The sequence below is a fragment of the Mesoplodon densirostris genome, chromosome 8 (assembly GCF_025265405.1).
Source record: "Mesoplodon densirostris isolate mMesDen1 chromosome 8, mMesDen1 primary haplotype, whole genome shotgun sequence".
Taxonomy (NCBI): domain Eukaryota; kingdom Metazoa; phylum Chordata; class Mammalia; order Artiodactyla; family Ziphiidae; genus Mesoplodon; species Mesoplodon densirostris.
The window spans coordinates 71,059,545-71,081,661 of NC_082668.1; the positions used below are offsets into that span (position 1 = coordinate 71,059,545).

The 22,117-nt window shown below is 43.2% G+C and overlaps 1 protein-coding gene across 1 annotated transcript; it reads right to left on the minus strand.

The window, feature by feature from the left end:
* Positions 1 to 1,346: 1,346 nt before the first annotated feature.
* RND3 (Rho family GTPase 3) lies at positions 1,347 to 21,434 on the minus strand. Its single transcript, XM_060106831.1, has 5 exons — positions 21,039 to 21,434; positions 20,474 to 20,561; positions 8,104 to 8,213; positions 5,057 to 5,191; positions 1,347 to 3,392 (listed from the first exon to the last, which is right to left on the minus strand). The coding sequence occupies exons 1-5, from the start codon at positions 21,186 to 21,188 to the stop codon at positions 3,141 to 3,143; spliced, it is 735 nt and encodes a 244-aa protein (XP_059962814.1). The 5' UTR covers positions 21,189 to 21,434; the 3' UTR covers positions 1,347 to 3,140.
* Positions 21,435 to 22,117: the final 683 nt, after the last annotated feature.

The window sequence follows — 22,117 nt, forward strand, 5'->3', positions numbered from 1 at the left end:
CATTCACTTGTGCTAGATCCTCGGTTTTCCCTCTGCTTTGCGCTTCTGAGAATTATTCCCAAGCAAGTCACTGTACCTCAGACTTTGAAAGCCATTAAAAAAAAAGCAAGGGGGCTTCCCTGGTGGCGCAGTGGTTGAGAGTCCGCCTGCCGATGCAGGGGACACGGGTTCGTGCCCCGGTCTGGGAAGATCCCACATGCCGCGGAGCGGCTGGGCCCGTGAGCCATGGCCGCTGAGCCTGCGCGTCCGGAGCCTGTGCTCCGCAACGGGAGGGGCCACAACAGTGAGAGGCCCGCGTACCGCAAAAAAAAAAAAAAAAAAGCAAGGATGCAGTTTTTATATGAAGGGACTTAGCCGTGTAGAAGTAGCTGAGTTTTTCTGAATAGCTGTGAGATACTCCACGTGGAGTACCTTTGGACATTTCTGTAAAACTTGTGTGTAAGTGTCTTAGCTAAAGACTGGGTTTATGGGCACCCAGGCCTCTCTTGATCCTAAGCTATTCCATGCTGACTTTATAGCTTTCAGGCCACTGGGGAAGCCTGTATTGTATTGTCCTGTGTTATTTAGAGATGCTGCTACAATAAACAAGGTCATTTTTGCTTTCCTTTTTCTTGTGCTGCTTTCCCTTAATTGTGGCAATAGCTGGGTCCTGGGTCACCTATACAATAGGCTTCTGCGAACAACAGCATGCGTTGCAAGGTGGATGCTGGTTTAGGAAGTGTGGCTTGAGGCTCCAGCAGGCAGGGTAGCAAACTAGGCTCATCATCAGAATTAAACCTGTGACCTGAGACTGCATCATACTGTTTTATTACTAAAGTGTTGAAGGAAAGTTCCACATTTTCTACAAATTAATCCTAGGCAATGTCGTGGCTCTTTTCTGTTTATGGTCAAATCCCTTAGTCTAATTACACTCCATTTCCTTCTTGGGACCTGAAATCATCATGAAAACCTTTTATATACACAGATTTATCTTCCCCTAAGAAACTCTGACTTCTGCCAGAAATCAAAAAATTCCAAGGCCTTGGGCTTCCTTGGTGGCGCAGTGGTTGGGAGTCCGCCTGCCAATGCAGGGGACACGGGTTCGTGCCCTGGTCCAGGAGGATCTCACATGCCGTGGAGCGGCTGGGCCAGTGAGCCATGGCCGCTGAGCCTGCAGGTCTGGGAGCCTGTGCTCCGCAGAGGGAGAGACCACAACAGTGAGAGGCCCATGTACCGCAAAAAAAAAAAAAAAAAAAAAATTCCAAGGCCTACTCACCCAGGAAATGTTAGGTCAGATCTTGCAATCATCTCTATTAAAGAAAACTAAACAGCTACATCAGGAAGTAGGTAATAAAAGGCAGATCACATTTAGACAAAGACGTGGTTACTTTTTTATTTGAAGAAAAAAAAAGTATGTTTTAATAAATACTGCAGAAACATTGACCAAACAAACATACAAAGTGACTTCAACATTTAAAAAACTGCAACGAAAGTTCTGCTTTATAACAGTTATAACTTATTTTCTTTTTACAATATTTAAATACAGAAAGCACTTGCCAGCTATTTCGTAATACTGCCCAAAGCATAATGCTGCATCAATCAAAGCATAGCATGTTGGTAAAATATCTGTATTTCGTGGGAAATGACTGGAATGGTATTTTCTTGCAGAGACAAAACAAAGTGCTTGTAAGACACAGACTGAATGTTGTAATTACCTTAATCTCCTTCCTGCCACAATTGAATGGGAGCACAGCTTCAAACACTTCAAAAATGAAGCTTTATCATTGGAAAGAAAGCTCGTTTCAACAAGCGCCAACAATAAAAAGGTCAGATCTGGTTTCTTCTCTGAAAGAAGCTCTAAAAGTAACTGGTCAAAAAATATCTGTAAACTATTTTAAATGCTGACTCTTTTATGCAACGATAGTGATAAAGTATCAAACACGGGCCTTGGTGGAATCTGGTTAAGTGAGGTTTAGCAATCACTCTCTAGAAATACCCTAGGATAGTGTCAGGACTGACATTACATAATTTTCCTCTAAGGATTCTCGAAAGCTTGGATCAGAGGGTCCTTCTGCATCATGTTCATTGAAAGAAAGTGAAATAAACAAACAGATCATCAGATATTGCCAACTTCGGAGCTTCATCCCAAAAGAGGTTTTTTGCTTTGTACTTTTGGTATCTTAATTCCAGACGGCTTAACTCACAAACTGTGCTTTCTGCTACTATCCTTCATTCGTTATCTCTTCAGGTGAAAATAGTACCTACATTTTTTCCCCCTTGGACCATTCCTTGACGTCAAACCAAGACACCTTTTATTTGACTTTGCATTTTTATCAACGATGGCAAAAAAAAAAAAAAAAAAAAAAATCACACACCCTCTTTTCTAAACAGCACACAAAAATATCACATTGAGCAATTTACCACTTTTTAATGACAATCACAAGGATGAACAGAACCATCAGACTGAATAAAAATTGACACTTTTTTTCTAGCTGACCTATTCGATCTTGGTAGTGCTGGTCTGCATATCTTGCAAGACTGCAAAAGCCTTTCTTGAGAACCATCTCGCTCAGCTATCTTCAGGATGGCAAGATTTCAAAGCCTCACCAACTTTTCCTCTGGATATCCCATGGGTCCTGATACAATTTCCATTTTAATGATGAGCTAGGAGGAAATTAGATCACATCCTCTAGAAAACTAAATGCTAAGGTCACAGTGCCAGTTCCCCAATGAGGACGGTGTATTAATATATACTTTTTGTAAAGGAGATTAAAACACTTAAAAAATAAATCAAAGTAGAGATCCATGAATAGATTGTAACAAAGAAAACAAAAACGCAAGCACCAATCAGAGCGTGGTTTTTCTTCTTGGAGGTACTCGCATTCCTCCTCCTCACCCTCTAGCCCATCTGAATCTCTCTTTTTTGGCATATTTTTCAAGTCACACTTCAAAACTCTTCAATGAACTCACTTCTCACCGCTTGTTCTACATGCCGAACCTAAGGACAGGATTTCAAAAAGATGAGCATCCTTCCAAATGCCTCCTAAGCCTCCAGAATACGTGACTTTGGCTGTGCACTTTGCTCAGACTTCACCTTTTTTTGTTGTTGGTGGTGTTTTCCACACTAGGTTTCCTTGTCCTCATTAAAGATAACCAGAGATTCACATCACAGTGCAACTCTTGGCTTTGTCCTTTCGTAAGTCCGTAGCCACTGCGGAGAGTTCTGGTCTGCTGGGCATGTGTGAAATCCGCTTTGTCGCCCTCTGCGATTTGTTCCGCTTAACGTTTTTATTTGTCTTGTTTACACATGCCAAGGTGGCCACATGAAAAATGTCTCTGACACTGTTTTCTGACTGTAGAGCTGAGCATTCGATGTAAGTAGCTGCTCCGATCTGTTTGGCCATATTTGCCCCCTGAGAAGCAAAAAAAGGGCCTGTGATCAGCAATAAGTCTTTGGGGAAGTGTGTCTTCTAACACCATGAAATAATGCAGAGCAAAATGTTTCTAATGTTAACTGAATTTTCTAAGTATTCACGAAAAACAATTTTTTACATTTGAACTGCCTTATTTATTATTTCATAAATATTTGCAGCCAAGACCCAATCCTAAGATGTCCAATTATCATCACTCAGTAGACACTGCTTGACTTCCCAGAGGTGCTAAAGGCTGATCTAATGTCATTGGGTCATCAATAAACAAGGGCCATGATCATCAAATAGTTAGTATGGGTGATTCTAAGAATTACCCAGAGAATCTTACTATTGGAAGAGAGTAAAAAAGCTGAAGACCATGAATGTAAATGCTCTGGCAGGGTGATCTGGTCCCTTGAGCCTGTTCCAGCACCTCATGGGGCACTCAATTTCTCTTTTATTGAGTGTAAATGGCACCCAAGACTAATAGACAAGCTGTACAAAAAACAGGGGTAAGAGAATTTACAATCAATTTTGAAACATATATGATTATGTCTTAGGGACAAAATAAATTGAGGAAAGGAATAATACTGTTCTAGCATCTACAACTTACTTAGGAGACACAAAATATGTAATTTCTAAATGTGGACCAGACAGCCAGTGGACACAATAATAAGCATGTGTGCATCAAAATGACTTATTTACATAGCCAGATTTTTGTTAATTGGAATGAAGGACAAAGAAGACCACAGTATGAATGGTCAAGCGATGAATACTAAATAAAATTCTAGCTGTTTCAACATGAACTCTTTTTAGAATCTGGTTGTAAGTTTTAAGAGAATGAACTTCTGAAACCAATTCTCCTCCTTTCTAAATGCTTGAGGGAAATGCGTGCAGAAATGATGAAACTCTAAAAGACAGTTTTCTGGAGTGCTGTATTTTACTGACAATGGCCTTTTTAAAGTATTGTATTGTGTTGCTGAGTGTAAAATAAGATTAACTTTAAGAGTAATACTTTAAGCGTATTACTGATTTTGACCACATTCTCTCTTAAATCTATTTCACTTTAAACCCAGTGAGAGTTGCAGAGATACAGAGGGTTGACTATGAGCCATTGTTTCTGCACTCAAGTGATCAAATATCATGTGAGTCCCCTACCGAATGACAGAGCATTTCACATTTTAAAGGATGTTTTTCCCAAACGCGTCTTATGTATACACACACACACACACACACACACACACACACACACACACACAATGAATCCTTACACAGTCAACTGCTAAATAAATACTGGAAAGCTTTTTGAGAGAGTCCAGAATCAAAGTATCACCACAATTTCAGCCAAACCTTTTCCCAGATCACTTTGGTGCTCACTTGGCAGTTTTTACATTAATCTGAGCAATGGGCTGCCAGGAAGGGGCTGGGATAGTTGCTGTGAAGGCAGAGGCACAGAAACACCAGCCCTTCTCATCTGTGTTTACAGATGGTCACGACCTGGACACATGGTGCTCAACTGCATCTTAGGAAAAAAAGGGGCTAGCGCCTGGCCTTGACCCCTGGGTTGAGCCTTTAGAAAAGCAGCTACTTTTTATTTTATTTACTATGAATGATGTTCCATTTCTGACATTCTAAAATCTATGTGTGCCCACTGACTACATACGTACCTGGTCATAGGACACTGGGGTCTGCCTGTGGTTTGAGAGCTCTACTAATGTACTGACATCTGTCCGAAGATCAGATTTGCAGCCGACCAAGAGCATCTTGGTGTTGGGACAAAACTCCTGGATTTCACCTTTCCACTATGGGGGGGAAAAGAAGATGAAAAATTAACAAAGTGCTGGCATCCATAAAGTGGAAAACAAGTTCTCCACTGGCAGGCATTGGAAATGGGACTCAAAAAGGACATTTAAAAGAAATTGTCACTTCAGATGCAGAAGCAAACTTGCATTTATCTTCTACGTAGATATTAAATGTTACTGCTTTTTAAAGTGGATCCATTAGGGAACCATATTCTTCTTCTGTGTGACTCATTAACTGTCCCTACTGCAAGAGACCTGTTGGGTGTTGGAGAAAGTAAATAAGGCAATTTCTTAATTATTGTGGTATCTCTGAAAGATAAAAGTGCCTTAAGAATAATTATATATTCTAACAAGTGACTACATCCTCAGATATGTTGAGCTGGTACTTCCCAGCATGGAAGACTGGGAATAAGGCAGAGCCAGCGCAAGCACAGATGTACATTCACTAATCCCACCTAGAAAGACTGAGCAGCCACCATGTGCTGAAATCTCTACTGAGATTTCAGAGACTGGAGATGGAGTTACTACAACAGAATGTCCTGCCTTTAAGGAGCTTCCATTGGTGTGGCTGAATCAACAAACACCATGACATTTGCAAAGGCCCATCTCAGGTTATCAGGGAGGCATCTGGTCCCATGGCTCATATGTCCTTGAGTTAGTCTTAAATTACGTAAGTTATTAATTTAGTCTACTTTGGCTAGTTGTTTCATGACTCAACAAGAACTCTTAGAACCTCCAGAAATGCCCGGCAGGGAATTCCAATTGTCCTCTTAAAGAGCAAATGGATGACTTTTTGTGGTTTCACTTCCTCAAGCTTGAGATGACCATCAGGGTGAGAGTCAGGAGTTCAGAGTGTTCACAGGAGAGCTCGGCTCAGGGGCTGAGATCGGGAGTCCGCAACTGCCTCTCCCTGCCCACATTCACAGATACGTACTCAGTGCTCTACTAAATACTGTGGTGGTTACAGAGATGACGGAGATGTAGCTGAGTCTTCTGGAAAGGAATTCACGGGAGAGTGGGGGTGATGAAGTCATGTCTATAATACTAGATAAAAGTGACATCCTGCAGGAGGTATTTAAAAGACCTCTAGAGGAGACATCTCCAGATCTAGAACTGTGGGCAATGAACTCTAGTCCAAAGTACACCCGTGGGTTGAAGGGAATAATGCATACTTTCCAAAAGAGCCTAATCTATCCACCAACTCCTCCCTCCCGCCCTCCCCCTCCCACTCCCGCCCTCCCTCCCTTCCTTCCAGCACTATTTAGAGGCGTCTATCATGTGCTAGATGACATTGGAGTAAGAATTAGAAGGTGAATTGAAAAAAAGAATAAGATCTCTCCAGCTCTAAGTCACCGTAACCTCTTTGATATTCAAGGACTTAAAGGATTCAATTAATCAAGACAAACCATAGCAGGGATTATCAGGAGCCTTAAACTTCACACAAATGTAAAACACACTCATTAATATCTCTAAGGCCAAAGTCACTACACATTTGGTCTTAGCAGACAAAAGCAAAATAAAACAGGAGCGAGGCTTCTCATCATAAATTATGCATAACCCGATACTACAGCAAGTAAGAACTCCAGTAAATAAGCAGTCTCTTTTATCTACAGACAAGCAAGAGACAAGTTGTTATGTTGTTCTTCAGCTGTGTGATGGCTCTGGCCTGCCCCATGTCTAGCAATTATTCACAAGCACCGAAGGCAGGAAAGGTGTATTCCTGCCAGAATCTGACAGTCGCATTATTTGTGTTAGATACAAACATTACTCAAAATTGAAAGCTAAAAAGAGCCTTTAATCTTTTAAGAAATTCATATTTCATTGAACTAACTATATTTGTCATGTTTAGTAAAGAGACGGGGTAGGGGGATGTTTAACCTTCAAATCCTAATTTCATAATGACACACAAGCCCAGCAGTCAAACATGATAGGGAAAAATAAACCAGTAAAAACACACAAAATACGAGGACACTGCCTTGCTCTTAAGCACATCCTCTGACTAAGCCTGAGTGCATGGAGAAGAAGGGGGCTCTAGGGAAGGTCTGATTCCAAAACCCCACAGCACTCAGGCCAGGACTGAGAAGTCAGATAGAGGCTAATACACACTGGTCCTTGGACGGGCATATGCCTTTCTCTACCTACGCGGAGGCTTAGTCCTAGGTTGGCGGAGCCCTAGGAATTCTCCCCCCGCACCGCCCCCCCACGCCCAGCCTCCCCAGGACCTGTGACCCACCTGCCATAGGGTGCCTTCCTCCTGACCTCCCCTGGGTTCCCTCCAGAGCTTCCTCAGTTTCCTTCCCCACCTACAGAACCTCACTACCTTTGCCTCCAGAAACTAGCTATGTGATATCATCTGTGACACGTGTACACGACTGTGTTTACTAGTATCTGACATCACCTGGTCTAATGTCTGTAAACACACCCCTATTCCTCCCCTATTTATTCTATTTCTGTTTCTAATAAATAACATCACTACTGAAATACAGCTTCTTTACTAAAACAGCTATTACTGCATTCATTTCAATCCCTGAATTGAGGTCAAAACTAAACCTGTAAAGTAAAGCACAAGCTACAGGGTGAATGAAGGGTGGAAAGGAGGAAGACACACTTAGCAGTAACGGAGCATCAAGATTTTTAGCTGCCCCAATGCCACCCAAAGGATGAACGCAGAGGCTCTTCAAAGGGTATTTCGTTTCTTAAAATGAAATAAAATGTTGAGCAGGTTCATCATCAAAACTTGGGACACATAGGAGTGGAAACCCTGTTATAATGTGAGAGTGTCCTTTTCAGTGTTTTAATTACAAAACATACAGCAGGGAATTAACTGCAGTGTTTGAGCTCCCAGCCATCCACATGTTTCTACTTGATATCTGGGCCAGTACTGATCTGCGTCATCACTCCCCAGCACTTGCCTTTTTCAGGACACTGTCCAGAGTCTCTGGTCTACTGATGTCAAAGCAAATCAGCACGGCATCTGAATCTGGGTAAGAGAGGGGCCGGACGTTGTCATAGTACGGAGAACCTGAGAAGAAACAAAGAAACACACGTTTTCAGATGAATATCCCCTTTGCCTGTCATGCATGAACTCTGCCCTTTTGAGTTGAACCCTTGGATGGTCACATGGCTCCCACCTCCTCTAATTCTTGGAAAAGAAAGCAAACAAAAGCCGAGTAGTACTATATTCATTTCTACTAGAAGACAAGGAAACCTCACTTGTATCTGACTTAAATTCGAGGGGAGGAGCCAGGATCTTAAGTTGAAATCTGCACAGTTCAAAGAGTAGGGCCCGAAGGCACCTAGGTGAAGGGTAGAAGCATCTGGAAGCAGATGGTCTGGAGTGCAAATCCACCTCCACCACTGCAAGACGGGGGCAGGTGGCTTCAGGTCTCTGTGCCTCCGATTCTTCACTCATGAAAGGAAGATGACAACAGTACCTACCTGGGATTCAATAAACCTGGGCAGTGCCTGGCACTTAGTAACGGATCAAGAAGTCTTAACTGAGGCTATGGCCGTGCTATTGCTATGGAAAGCAAGCACAGTCACCGGAGCTACTTCTTGGGAAAGAGCCTGACATTCAAGATCACTCAGTACAATGGAGAATGGGGGAGGGAGGAAAAGGGTGGGTTCAGCCACACAAAGAGAACCATCGTGAACCTCATCAGCACCACCCTATCTCCAAGTTACAAGTTTGTATAAGCCATGACCTTTGAGTTTGCTTACTTAAACTTATCCCCAAACTCTGTATAGCCTCTCTTCCTGTTACAACCAAAAAATGTAATAAATGCCATACTGGATCCTGTCACCTTTTTACACTTTCCCATCTCTGGGAGTGACATCAAGGCATGATCCAAGGATCTGAGCCTGAGTTAAATCCAGAGTTCCCTAAAGGTTCAAGTTACCAGCCAATTAATTTAACCACAGAAGCCCCTCTGGTCGTTTAGGAAATTTCTTCCATTCTTTTAAAAATCCCAAAGGATGGGCAATTGCATGAGGCCAGTTATTTTAAAATGGTGTGCCTATAAAATTAAATAACAGCCTGCTATGCTATTTATTTTTTGAAAAATCATTTTCAGTATACTGACATTTCACAAGCACAACATGAAATCATTTTACTAGGAATGTATACATATATATATATATATATATATATATATAATTTGACTCCAGAATAGAGAAAAAAAATCTAAGCCACCAGACTTTTTGAAAACAAATTTCATTTTGACATCACCTTCCATTTCTAGCAGAAAAACATGACATGTTGTCCCCTGATAAATCAAAACCTCAAAAGTCAAAGTCAGGGAAAGAGAAAGAACTAAAGAAGCTTTTCAAATAATCTCTTATATTTCTATCAAAACAAAATTTTTCAGGAGGCTGTTCTTGAGATCTCAAAATTACTGTCCGTAGTTAGGGTTCATCATCCTCTTTTCACAGGATATTGTGGGTTTCTAGCATTCACTTAGCAACCCCAGGAATGCTGTGGCCTTTTCACCAGCTGCTTTAGGGATGGAAAGTGACAACTTCAAGCCAGGTGTGTCTACCAAGCAAGAAGGAAGGGAAATGTTCTAGGAATCAGGAAGAAAAATGTGAATAAATATAGACCAACTAAGCCAGAATCTGTCCTGAGCTACAGCAGCTCTCTGCCCACATCTGGAATCAGGACCCTGACGGAGTAGAGACCGACAACAAAAAGATACTTTCCAAAAGCTTAAAGGGTTTAAAGTTAAAAAAAAAAAAAAGCCATTTTAAATAGTAAGGCCTATAAGAATAGGCTGTTTCTGAAAGGCTGTTTTCTGAAAATGACACACTGTGGCTGCTGCCTTCTCAGCCACTCAAAAAAAAAAAAAAATCTGAGGTTACAAGAAAAATTCACAAATAGTTCATTAACTTCAACATTTTTGAGAGGATCAGAAATGAGATGGCTTATCACTATACATGGATACACTGGCATTTCCATATTTGTTCTGTGAAGTTCAGACTTTCTGAATTGCAGCTTCTGTTTCCGTGTCCAAAGTCTAACCTGGACACAGCTTCTGCTGTAATAATTGGGGAATCTCTTTTTCCAAACATGGAATCAGAAAATTCCAGACCATAGAGTGGAAATCCAAATACCAGACACATACACGAGGATTTCCTCCACTCTTCCAAGTTAGCAGGAGATGACCTGACCCCAAATCTAGAAAGTCACAGTGTTCCAACAATTCAGGATGTCAGAAGCCTAACTAGGCTTCAGAGATCTCCCTTCTTGGAAATCACTCCCATTGGGAAGAAAACTATCTCGCTGTGGATATTTTCCAGTCTCCAGCAGACCTGAAATTTGGAGGACAGGCTTCTCCAGGTGCCTTATTCCTTCAGGACATAATCTTTGACTAAGATGAAAGTAAGTACACACTGCTGATCTCTGATCTAAGACTACTCTACGTAACAGTGAAAACCATCTTTTCCAGACACAAAATTCAGGAAAGACAGTTGGAGAATTACAAGGGTGCTAAAATAGAGTAATTAAAATTCGAACTACTGGGAAAATCCAGAGGAATGGTTTTAACTTCCAAGCCACCACGTGGCTGCAGAGAAAACCCCTCCCTCTGTGTACTGGGCTTCTCTCCCCCTCCCATTTTATGGCCACAAAGGGGATGTGGCTTTGTCTTCTTCAGCCCTCTTGTCACTGCTGGAGACTCCTGCTTCCTGGAATCAAGGGAACTGCCTTCTGTACTTAGTAGGTGTACCCAAATATCTGCAAAATGTAGGTACTGGCCTGACTTTTAAAATGAAGTGGAGTTTGCAACTGAAACCAAATTCTTATGGAGGTTTGATCCTGCTTTTGTTTTTATTTGGTTCAATGTTTTGAATGAAAATACATATTAAATATATATATATATTAAGGTTCATGAGAAATATGCCACCTTGCTTGTTGAGGTACATAAGTAATTTTTAAGAGCTTTAACAAGATCTAATTAGGAGTGACACTTTGATCTGTCCTATTACTTTTGCTAATGAACAGCGCTTTTAGATCCACAAGTGTCCAAAGGTAGTAATAAAACTGATCTCCACATTTATTAGATATAAGCATAATTTGCCCAACCACTAACCACAAGAGTAATTTGTCATTAAACGAACAAGACCACTTATTCATTATATATATATATATATATATATATATATATATATATATATATATATTTTTTTTTTTTTTTTTTTTTTTTTTTGTGGTACGTGGGCCTCTCACTGTTGTGGCCTCTCCCGTTGTGGAGCACAGGCTCCGGACGCGCAGCCTCAGCGGCCATGGCTCAGGGGCCCAGCCGCTCCACGGCATGTGGGATCTTCCCGGACCAGGGCACGAACCCGTGTCCCCTGAATCGGCAGGTGGACTCCCAACCACTGCGCCACCAGGGACGCCCCATTATATTTTTTGATAGGGCATGGTTAAAACTTTGAATAGAAAAATCCATGGTCTGTATTTTTTCAGAGTAAAAAAAGAAAACTGATAGAGAATGATAAAAGAACTGTCCACCCAGGAAGAATCTAACAATCCATCGGCTAAGCTCGACCTTCGGGCGGGGTGTGGGAGGGTGTGGGACCCGGGGTGGTGGGGGGAGGGTGAATCCAGTGTAACTTGCAAGTGTTTACTTTGCATTTAAGCGCTTGGAATTCTTGCCTATAAAGCCCAAGCTACCGCACAAAGCAAGGAAGCAAAGCAAAGCTTGAGGGTGCATGGTGTGATCACAGGCATGCGGGGCTAACTTGTCACCCAAGAAAAAATAAAGAGGAATTCCAGGAATGCCCCTATGAATTGAAAAGCAATACAGGGAGGGAGAAGTGACACTAAAGGAAGAAGCAGAAAGCAAGTCGCTGAGACAGGAACAATACCTGCCCCTCACTCCTCCATCCCTCCAGAAAAGCCTTACAGCATTCTCTTAAGTCAAACAGTAAAATATTAACGTCTACAGATTTTTTTAAAGATGCATGTGAAAAGCTTCCAAGGTAACTATAGAACTAAACACAAGGCAAGAAAGAACACTGAATAATTGTGTATTATGTAGAAAAGAACTGAACTTTAACTGCAGTATCTAGTAGGTACTGACATACATATAGTATGTACTCTAGTACCCAAGAAAGTACTAGATCTAAAGTCAGTTAGTCTAGGTACTGAGCTTTGCTTGTCAAATAAAACTTTCTCACCATGTGGAATAGGCTTTCTTGCACATGGTAGTTCTCAGATGCAGCATTTCTCTTATACTTTGTGTAACTTTAAGCACCTAGCACTATTCCAAGGTCCTTTCTATTTAACCACCAGATCATCAAAAGGAAAATTTCAAGAAGTTCCACACTGTAAAGAAACGATGACACCACATATGCAAAATGTGTGCTCCCAAACCCCACAAAGAACAAGCTATGCTTGGGTGGAGACTGGAATAGTGCTGTGTGAGGTTCTTGAGTCCTTTGAGTTTGGCAAACATCAGCAAAGTTCCAAAACGCTTCTGAAACTGTTCAGGTCTACCCATCTTTGTCTTCAAGATCATTAATTCTGTGTGAGAGCAGTCTTTCCAGCCCAAGAATGGTCACAAAGTGCCTCACCCAGAAACTACTTCTGCAGACACATACCTGTCTGCTTAAGTCATCTCTTCACAAAGACAGAGAACACACCATATATGTACATAATTAAATGTAAGAAGATTCATGCCCAAAAGGGAGGCTTTGGGGAACCTTTTGCAAAACGAGTTCAAACACTGGGAGGCTTTACAGGAACTTCAGAACTGAAAACTCTAGTTGACTATTTCATAAATACAACTTCTTTTACTTGAACCTTAAATTGAACAGCTTCTCTTTCTTCCGTAAGAAATTCCTACCTAGAACAATAAAATCAGGGATACTGCATATTTTGGGGAGAGAAAATATATTAACTTTTGGTATTTTTAGTGATCACCAAGAGAACACCTGTACCCAACAGCAGTTACCATGTGGATGATCTGCCCAGTTATTACAAGATTCCATTTCGTCATGCCATCTCCACTCAGAGTGAAAGCTCCAAATCAGCAATCATCTCAGGAATGTGAATCAAGTCCAGGCAGAACTTCGGGTCTGGCTCAGTATAAGACTGTTGAACTCTTTTTCCAAGCAGTCTGCACTACAGGCACCAGGCCCTCAAATATGCAACAAGTATTGCCAAGAAGGATATTTTATTTGTTTCTTCTATAGGTCCAGCTTAACAGAAATTATAAACAGATTTTATGAAAATTTGGGGGCATTTCTCTGTGGCTACTAAGAAAAGAATCAGTATTTTCAATTTCCGGGAACAATGCAGATACATAGTTGTACAGAAAGTCAAAGAGGTAGAAATAAGACTATTTTTGAGCTTTAAATAAAGGTTTAGGGTTAAACTCCCAATCTTACTGAGATACTTTAAAAATATAAGAATCAAAACATTTTACTTAAAGTGGAACTATAGTAAGTCACAGAATTCCAGGGATAAGAGTAGATATGTATACATCTAAAAAAATTACATTATCATTCAGTAATAACCCATGAGTGAATCTGCCCTGCCACATACTATGTCATCAGGCTCATGTTTCAAAGCTAATGTGCACAACACCTGGTTGGACTTCTGAGGCAGCTTACGTTCATGCCAGTGAAATTTCTGTTATGTCAAGGGGGTCTCTGAGTAAAGCTGGCAATATAGAGTAACTGAGGAGACATTTAAAGGGCATCAGAAAATGGTTGAGACACAAATAATTCATTTGGCATGGACCACCAGACACCATGAGCTAGCTGGAGGAACTATTGGTCCTTGATGTCACATCTACATGCAAAAGAACTGGATTAATGAGAAAACATCTGGTTATTTCAGGTGGCATCAGAATGATCAATCTGGATGCCTCACTGAAAATGTGCAACTTAGCAAGAAACCAGATTGGAAAAAACCTGGCACTAAATGGGGTTTAAATTAAAGAGAGACAGAGATCTAGACACAGATATAAACTTAGAAAGGGAATTTATATCTTCCTCCTTTTTTGGATCTACAGTTTCAACGGAAATCATTGCACAGTGGACAATTCTCCAAATGCAGTTTTATGTATTTCTTCCTAGAAATCACTATCCAAACTCAGGGCTGTTTTGCCTTTAACCCACATCTCTTACAGAGTTTCAGGGAGAAAACTCAAGAGTTGAACCTGGCTTTGGAACTCTAAGCTCCTAGAGCTCATTACTACCTTACGATCTAACTGGTTTTGTGCAATTTTGCCCTTGATATTCACAACACAAGCACCCATGCTTCTTTGGCTTCTTCTTAAATTCTTGCTCTCCCCCTTTCTCTAACAAGGTTAAGTTAAAATTCTTCAACTTTCAGAATCTTGTTCTCCCTGAAAGTCATTCAACGTAAGCATGTTTCCAAGTGGGAGGGATGTTAAAGAGTTCTTAAGAACTGAGCCAACTTTGAGAGATGAGGAAGAAATTGTGGTGGGCTTCGATGAGTCACAAGTCAGGGGGCTTGGGCTGGCCCTGCAGCCTTCAACAGTTTTTTTGGATCTTCTTGCTAAGTGAATCCAGCTTTAGAACCTCCAGGCCCAGCCTCCTATAAACAAGTACTAGACAGGGGGTACCGTGAGGGCAGGCACTGTCCTAGCCAGGCTTGTCCCTTCTCCCACAGCCTTTAGCAGAGTTCATGCACACCGAATGCCCTAAAAAATGTTTACTGGTTTCAGTCATTTCTATAAGTCTTGCCTTGATGTGTTAATTTACATCTTAAATCACAAAAAAGGGACGAGTGATCCTTTTGATGCTGCTTTTCTGGATTAATTATTTACTAACCTCCACATTGCTGAAACATTTCCATCCCTGTTAAGAAATATTTCAAGAGTGCTTGTCACTGAGACTATTCTTCAAACCTGATGTATGATCTATAAATATAACAATATATTGATAGGTAGACTTATGGCTATAGAGGAGTTTGTCCTTAAAGTCAGGCCATGAGTAATTAAGATTTTCCTCTCTTCTCTAAGAATACTACATCCTCTGTTAATACTGCTAAAAACTAGTACAGGAAGTGCTAACTTTAGCACTCGTGGCCTAAAAGAACCTTGTATCAGGACAGGATTCAAAAGAATGTTTATGAGGCAACAGCGTAGTTATTGTGGGCAAATATTAGCAGCTGAATTGAGTGTTTTGAAACTAACAATATGCCTTAAATAAAATGTGCATTAACTTGCCCTAGTTAAAAGCTGAAATGAATGATTATTGCTCCCTAAATCACATGTGCTGAAATTAAACTGCAATCAAATCACTTAGGAAAAGATATGGTGATCCTTAAATGACAAAGTTTCTATTATTAGTAGACACTGGCTTCATGCTACAAATTGCCTCTATGCTTGGCAAATCTGGCAGATTCTGAAGCACAAGACTACTTTGGTCTCACTTATCACTTCAAAATGTTGAAACCATTACCCATTGTTTTGCAGAAACTCACTGAGTGAATTTGAAAAATCAACAGGAGCATTTCTGCAACTTTTAATCAAAATGCTCATCTTATTATCAATGAAAGGGAATAGGAAATATTTCTCATTAAAATCAAGAAATCATAGACCTGCATCCAAAGACTACCTTTTAGAGGTAGTCAAAACTCCTCCCTTTTAGAAGAGTCACAGTGCCGTTATTTATAAGAGGGTTTTGTTTCCTTTTTTTAAAAAAAATTTTTATTGGAGTGTAGTTGATTTATAATGCTGTGTTAGTTTCAGGTGTACAGCAAAGTGAACCAGTTGCATATATACATATACCCACTCTTTTAGATTCTTTTCCCATATAGGCCATTACAGAGTATTGAGTAGAGTTCCCTGTGCTATACAGTAGGTCCTTGTTGATTATCTATTTTATATATAGTAGTGTGTATATGTCAATCCCAATCTCCCAATTTATCCCTCCCCATCCCACTTTCCCCCACGTAACCATAAGTTTGTTTTCTACATCTGTGACTCTATTTCTGCTTTGTAAATAAGTTCATTTGTACCATTTTTTTAGATTCCACACATACATGATATCATATGATATTTGTCTATCTCTGACTTCACTCAGTATGACAATCTCTAGGTCCATCCATGTTGCTGCAAATGGCATTATTTCGTTCTTTTTTATGGCTGAGTAATATTCCATTGTATACATGTACATCTTCTTTAGCCATTCCACTGTCGATGGACTCTTAGGTTGTTTCCATGTCCTGGCTATGGTAAACAGTGCTGCAATGAACATTGGGGTGCATGTATCTTTTCAAACTGTGTTTCCTTTTTGGGGGGCTGGAATAACTTTTAGCAGCCATAAGAAATCGACTGGCAAAGTGCCATTTGTGGCTGCTTCTTTAATTGGTGTGTGCCTTGGGGGCAGCGGGAAAAGTTTCCTGCCTGAGGATCTAGAAGATCTATCAGCATTAGGGATGCCTAACAAGGGAAATCCACAGCAATCAGGTGGAAAGGGCACTTGGGTTCCAGAATCTGACAAAATTGGCTCATCATAGGTTGCATGTGAGCTACACTAAGTGGGGAGAGCTTCCTTCCCCCCACTCTCTGCCTTACCTGGACTGTATGTGTCTTAGGGGCAGGACCATATTTTAATGAACTCTGTATCTCTAAGGCCTGAGAGAAGCCCTGCACATAGTAGACGCAGAAAGGAAGAGGGAAAGAGAGAGAGAGAAAATGAGACTATACATTACTGTGCCTCAGAAAGCAGGGAATGAATTATCTTTTCTCTTGGTGCAACGAGGCCCCACAAATCCTAATTCCACTTGATGTTCTTTCCTACACCCAGCAGAGATCTGCCTGTACATAATCGTATGCTGCTGGGGGGAAAAGGAGACCCCCTTATGAGAAGCTGTCCAAGTACAGAAACCGGATATGAGAACAGCTTCCATCTCCTAATGTCTGCTAGGAGGCTAAGCAGGATGTGAATGCCATTCAAAGGACAAAGTTTATGCCATCTCTCTCCCTATGTAGGAGAAGTTACATGCCTCATTTTCCCTCTAACTTTCACATAGTTCTAGAAGGGGAAAAAGCAATCTGACATTTAGGACTTTAGACACTTGGCTTGGATCTCTTCTCCAGAGTTAAACTGATAGCAGTTGGAAAAAATAAATGTATCAAGAGGCATCAGGCATACACAATTATTTTCACAACCCAAACTAAATAAATGTCTTAGTGGGCAAAGAAAATGTCAAATGTTTGTCAAAAAATAATCCTGTTCAGAAATTTGCCATGAAAAGCTTGAGATGAAATGAAAAATGGTTAAAGATACTTGAAATGATTAGTTGCTGATGCAACAGTTCTTGCTAGATGTATTTCACTCATTTTTGGTGGAAACAGTCTATTCCTAGAATCCAGGCAATGCTTCATGACTGTGTTTAATTAACTCACATTTCACCTCACAAACAACATAATGGGATTCTAAATAATACCTTTATGCCTTTTTTCCATTATGTATAAAACTCAATCTAAATTTGAACTAAGATTTCATTACTGGATAATTTTGCTGTGTGATATTTTCTTAATCACAGTCTTTTCAAACCTTTATATTTGAGTTAAATATGCATAGGTTTTGTTTCATTAAACAAAAATAGAAGTGATTATTTCACTACAGACTTCATTTCAGGTGATTATCTTTAATTTGATGAAAGGCAATATTTATAAAGCTGCCATTCTTTGTGCACAGGTAATTCAGTGGTAATAAATGTCAGGGAATCTCATCTCCTTGGAAACGATGCATATGATTATTCATTTGTTCATTCAACAGATTTTATTGGGTGACTACTGTGTGCAAGGCATGATGCTATGTGTGCAGAGACCACAAACTGTAGTTTGGATTAGATACTTGAAATTATACGAAGTGTATTTATCTGCACATGTGAAGCAGAGCCTCCAACTATAAACTGCCCACATTTTGTTTTCTAGGCTTTGTTAAACATGTGCCTTTTCTCTTCTTTCAAAAAAAAAAGTCAATTTGGCTCTTTGGGCACCTAATTTAAAATCTCCATTGGTGGTCCTGTGACTGTGGAAGCTTGAGATGGGATGCACAACCCAATATTCCTATAAGCCCACCCATGCCCCCTCCCTGCCCAAATGTGTCTCCTTCGTAAATCCACCAGAAAGCAGTGGCTCTGTTCAGAGCCTGGCTTGCTTTGTAGGTCGTGAAAACTGCAGGATGGGATGGTAGATCCACTGGGGCTAAGAGCTGAAGCCAACCAACATCCCTGGAAACAAAAAGACTTGCCTGTCTGGTGATCTAAAGCCAAGAAGTATACAGCTGGGAGAGACCCTGCACATTATGTGGTTCTGTGTCCTTTTTTTTTTTAGATGATGAAATGAGACTCAGGGAGGTAGAGAATCTGCATACAGAAGTCTGTGGTAACCAGTAGCTAAATCTAAACATAGCTTTGTATCAACGACTGGATCAGACTCACAGACCCCATACCTAAATAATTCTTATCACGCATTAGGTCCAAATAGGCTGGGGGAGGGGGCTGAGAATCGGTGTTAATTATTGGTACCATACCAGCTGTCCTGCCCACTAGGCGTAACAAATACCATGATATGTCTGGGAATTTGAGCCCATTAAGTACTAGGCTGTGTACAAATCTGATGATGGAAACTACTGAAATAAGAAAATACTAGAATTCCGTCTATCACCACCTTCCCTATAGTTTCGAGTGTGCAATCCTCAGTACAAAACACGGTGAGGTCCCGGTTCTGCTACCCTTGGCGAGGCTCCAGGAAGAGCCTGACTCTCCAGGGAGAAACAAAATCTGCATATCTTACGGCAGCCCTCGGAGCATCTGGCACCAACCGTGAGAGGCGCTCGAGCGAGACTTCTCACTTGCCTTTGTGCCGGCACTGCCTCCGGCGACCCTGTCAGTCAAGGTCTCTTCCTTGTGCTCTCTAATCCCCTGCGTCCCTCGGGGGCTCCAGAGGTTAAAGTCGGGGGCTGTGGGAAGCTCGCACAGCCAAGAAGCACCTCCACGAGGCCACTCCCAACTGAGCGCAGGTTCACCTCGCGGGCCTCCCCGCTCAACAGCAAAGCCTGCGTGCTGGCACTCGCGTGCTTCTCCTCCCTAGTTTCACCCGGGATTTGGCTCGGTTCACCCGCGGCAGCCCAGCTCCCTGCTAAACTCCCAGACCTAAGCTCAGGGGTCTTCACCCGGCCTTCCCACTGGCTCGTCCTCCTCCTCCAGAGGCTACGCCCTTCCTGGGAATGGCACTCCGCCGCCAGGCACCGCAGGCTGGGGCGGCGGGTGCCTGGCTTCCAGCCGGAGGTTCCCGGGGATGCTCCCGCCCCCACCGCGCCTGGCCCAGCCCGAACCCCTAACGGCCGCGCGGGGAAGCCTTCCCCTCCGCGCTGTAACCGGCCCTCCCTTCCATCGCGCGCCAGGTTGGTGGGTGGGCCCGTGGGAAGGCGATAACCCGGCCTTGAACCCCAGACCCTTGAAAATAATTCACCATACCAATAATTCAACTGGACGGGAAGGTCAAAGGCGAATAGGACGGCCCGCCTTGTAGACTGGAGGAGGGTGATGCAATGGGTCAGGAGGGAATAGCGTGGGCCGCGGGACACCAAGTGATCACGGGGGTGGGGGAGGCTCGGATCTGCCGGTCGGCACCGAAGCGGCGCGGGCGGCCGGCCGGCAGCTCGGAGAGGAGGCCCGGCGACCGCCCCGCCGGGTGCTGCCCGCGCCGCCAGCGCATTCCAGGCAGTAGGCGTCACGAGCGCCGCGGCTGCTTGCGCTCACTTTACTCTCTCCCCAAGCGCGGAATCCGCCTGTAACTGCGTTGCTTTGAGGATTTTCTCCCACCTCCCACCACCCTCTCCGCGCTCCCCGCCTACACACCAAGCAGCACGTTAGATCCTGGAGGGGCGCGCTCGCATCCGAAAGCCAGTTGATTCCAAGGCGGCACACGCATGCCCCTAACATTTGGCCTTCCCGGCCGCCCCGAGACGACTCGGGCACAGCTCCGCGGCCACCCGGCTACAAGCATTTTCTACCACTGGGTCACCCCTCGGGCAAAGAGCGCCCTTCTCTTCCCACAGCTTTCCCCCGACCCAATGTCGTTCCCCCACCCCCACTCAGAAGGGACACAATTTTCACCCAGCAGGGAATCCCTCGTAAGAAGCAAAGTTAAAGGAGCGGCGTAGAGCGAGCGCTGGTGGCGCGCTGGCCCGTGCTGAGAGCGTGCCAGGCGCGGAGTCCCGCTACCCGCCGCGCACCCCTGAGCGGCTGGAAACCCGCCCGAGCGCCACGCGGTCCGATGACTCTCTTACCCGAAGTGTCCCACAGGCTCAACTCTATTCTTTGTGTGTCGATTTCAAAACTGGCCGTGTAATTCTCAAACACCGTAGGGACGTAATTCTGGACAAGATGGACAGGGGAAAAAAAGAGGGCAAAGAGGTTATCTTAAAATGCACGACACCCGCAGAACACCCTCTGATAATCGCCTCCCCACTCTCCAACTGAAAAACGAAACCCCAAAACCCGCACCCACCGGATCTCACACTGAACACGCGGACCCTTTCCGAAACCCCTAACTTCCCTCTCGCCCCACCCGGATCCTCCAAGACCCGAGGATCCAAATCTCCCAACCCCAGATTCTGCACACAGGACCGAACAAGTTTCAGAAGCTAGCAGCAGAGCGTGCAGGCGCATCCCAACCCCTCAACGCTTCCAGCCCACTTTCCCTTTCCGGGCAAAGGGAAAGTAGTAAATGGTGAGAAAGACGGCCGAAAAAAAGAAAAACGGGTGAAGGGGGGAAAATCAGGGGACACCCACCTCGACGCGGGGATCCCCCGGGCCGCCCCCCTCCTCGCAGCCACGGCGGGCCACACTCACCTCGGGGAAGCAGTCTTTGGCGAAGACGTGCAGCAGCGCGGTTTTCCCACACTGACTGTCTCCCACCACTACTATCTTGCATTTCACGTTCTGATTAGGATCCATGATAGATTTACTGGATAATTTCTGGCTGGCTCTTCTCTCCTTCATTGATCTTGCCTTATTTTCTCTCGAAACAGAAATTTTCACTTAAGAGGAAAAAATATATATATTTCTCTTTCTATAAAAAGCAGGTATATAAAAATAAATCGCAAGGCTGGTGGGAACCCCTGAAGCGCCGCGCAGACGAGGAGAGATAGAGGAGCAGGCTCATTCCTCTCCTCCGACAAGTTTTATGCCTGACTCCGCACGGCGCTTCCCAAGTCCAATTCCGATCCGACTGCTTTGTTTCACGCTCTCTGCGCGGCTTTATACGCCCGGCCTTCCAATCCTCTTTCTCAATGAGAGAAGGAAACTGATCCGCCTCCTCCCCTTTTATGGAGCCTGGGAGCGAGCGCCGTCTGGCTCCTCGCAGAACACGTAGACAATGCGCCCTCTAGGGTGACCATGCGGGATCGATTTCCAGACCAAGGCTCTGCGACGACTTGAAGACCCCAATGGCGCTTTGCTGAAAGATGGGACTGACTGTACAAGTGAAGGAGGAGGTGGGAAACTGAATTGTCTGTGCATATCGATTTTTATCAGAATTTCTTGAAAAAACGTTTTCATAGGGGCTGATCTACGGAAGCCTCATGAACATTTATGAAAGCAAAAACATTTCCTGCCCAACACAGAAGGGTGGGGAAGGGTTAAGTGGCTGTATTTTCTTAGAAAGTGTTTTGTATCAGGTATATAGGCCATGGAACAATAGCTAAGCTGGGTTACTTCCGATGCCGGAACTGGCTTGCCTGGGTCACAGCAAGAGTGGCTTCTGAAACCGGTGAGTTCCAGTGACTCAGGAGGAGAGAGAAAGGTTTTGAGGAGAGGGAAGGGGAGGTGGGAGGGGAGAAGAAAGAAAAGTGGAAGATGCTCATAACTGAGTGACCAAAGCCATTGGAAACTCAGTCCTACTGCACTAAGGACCTAAACACACGAGGTCA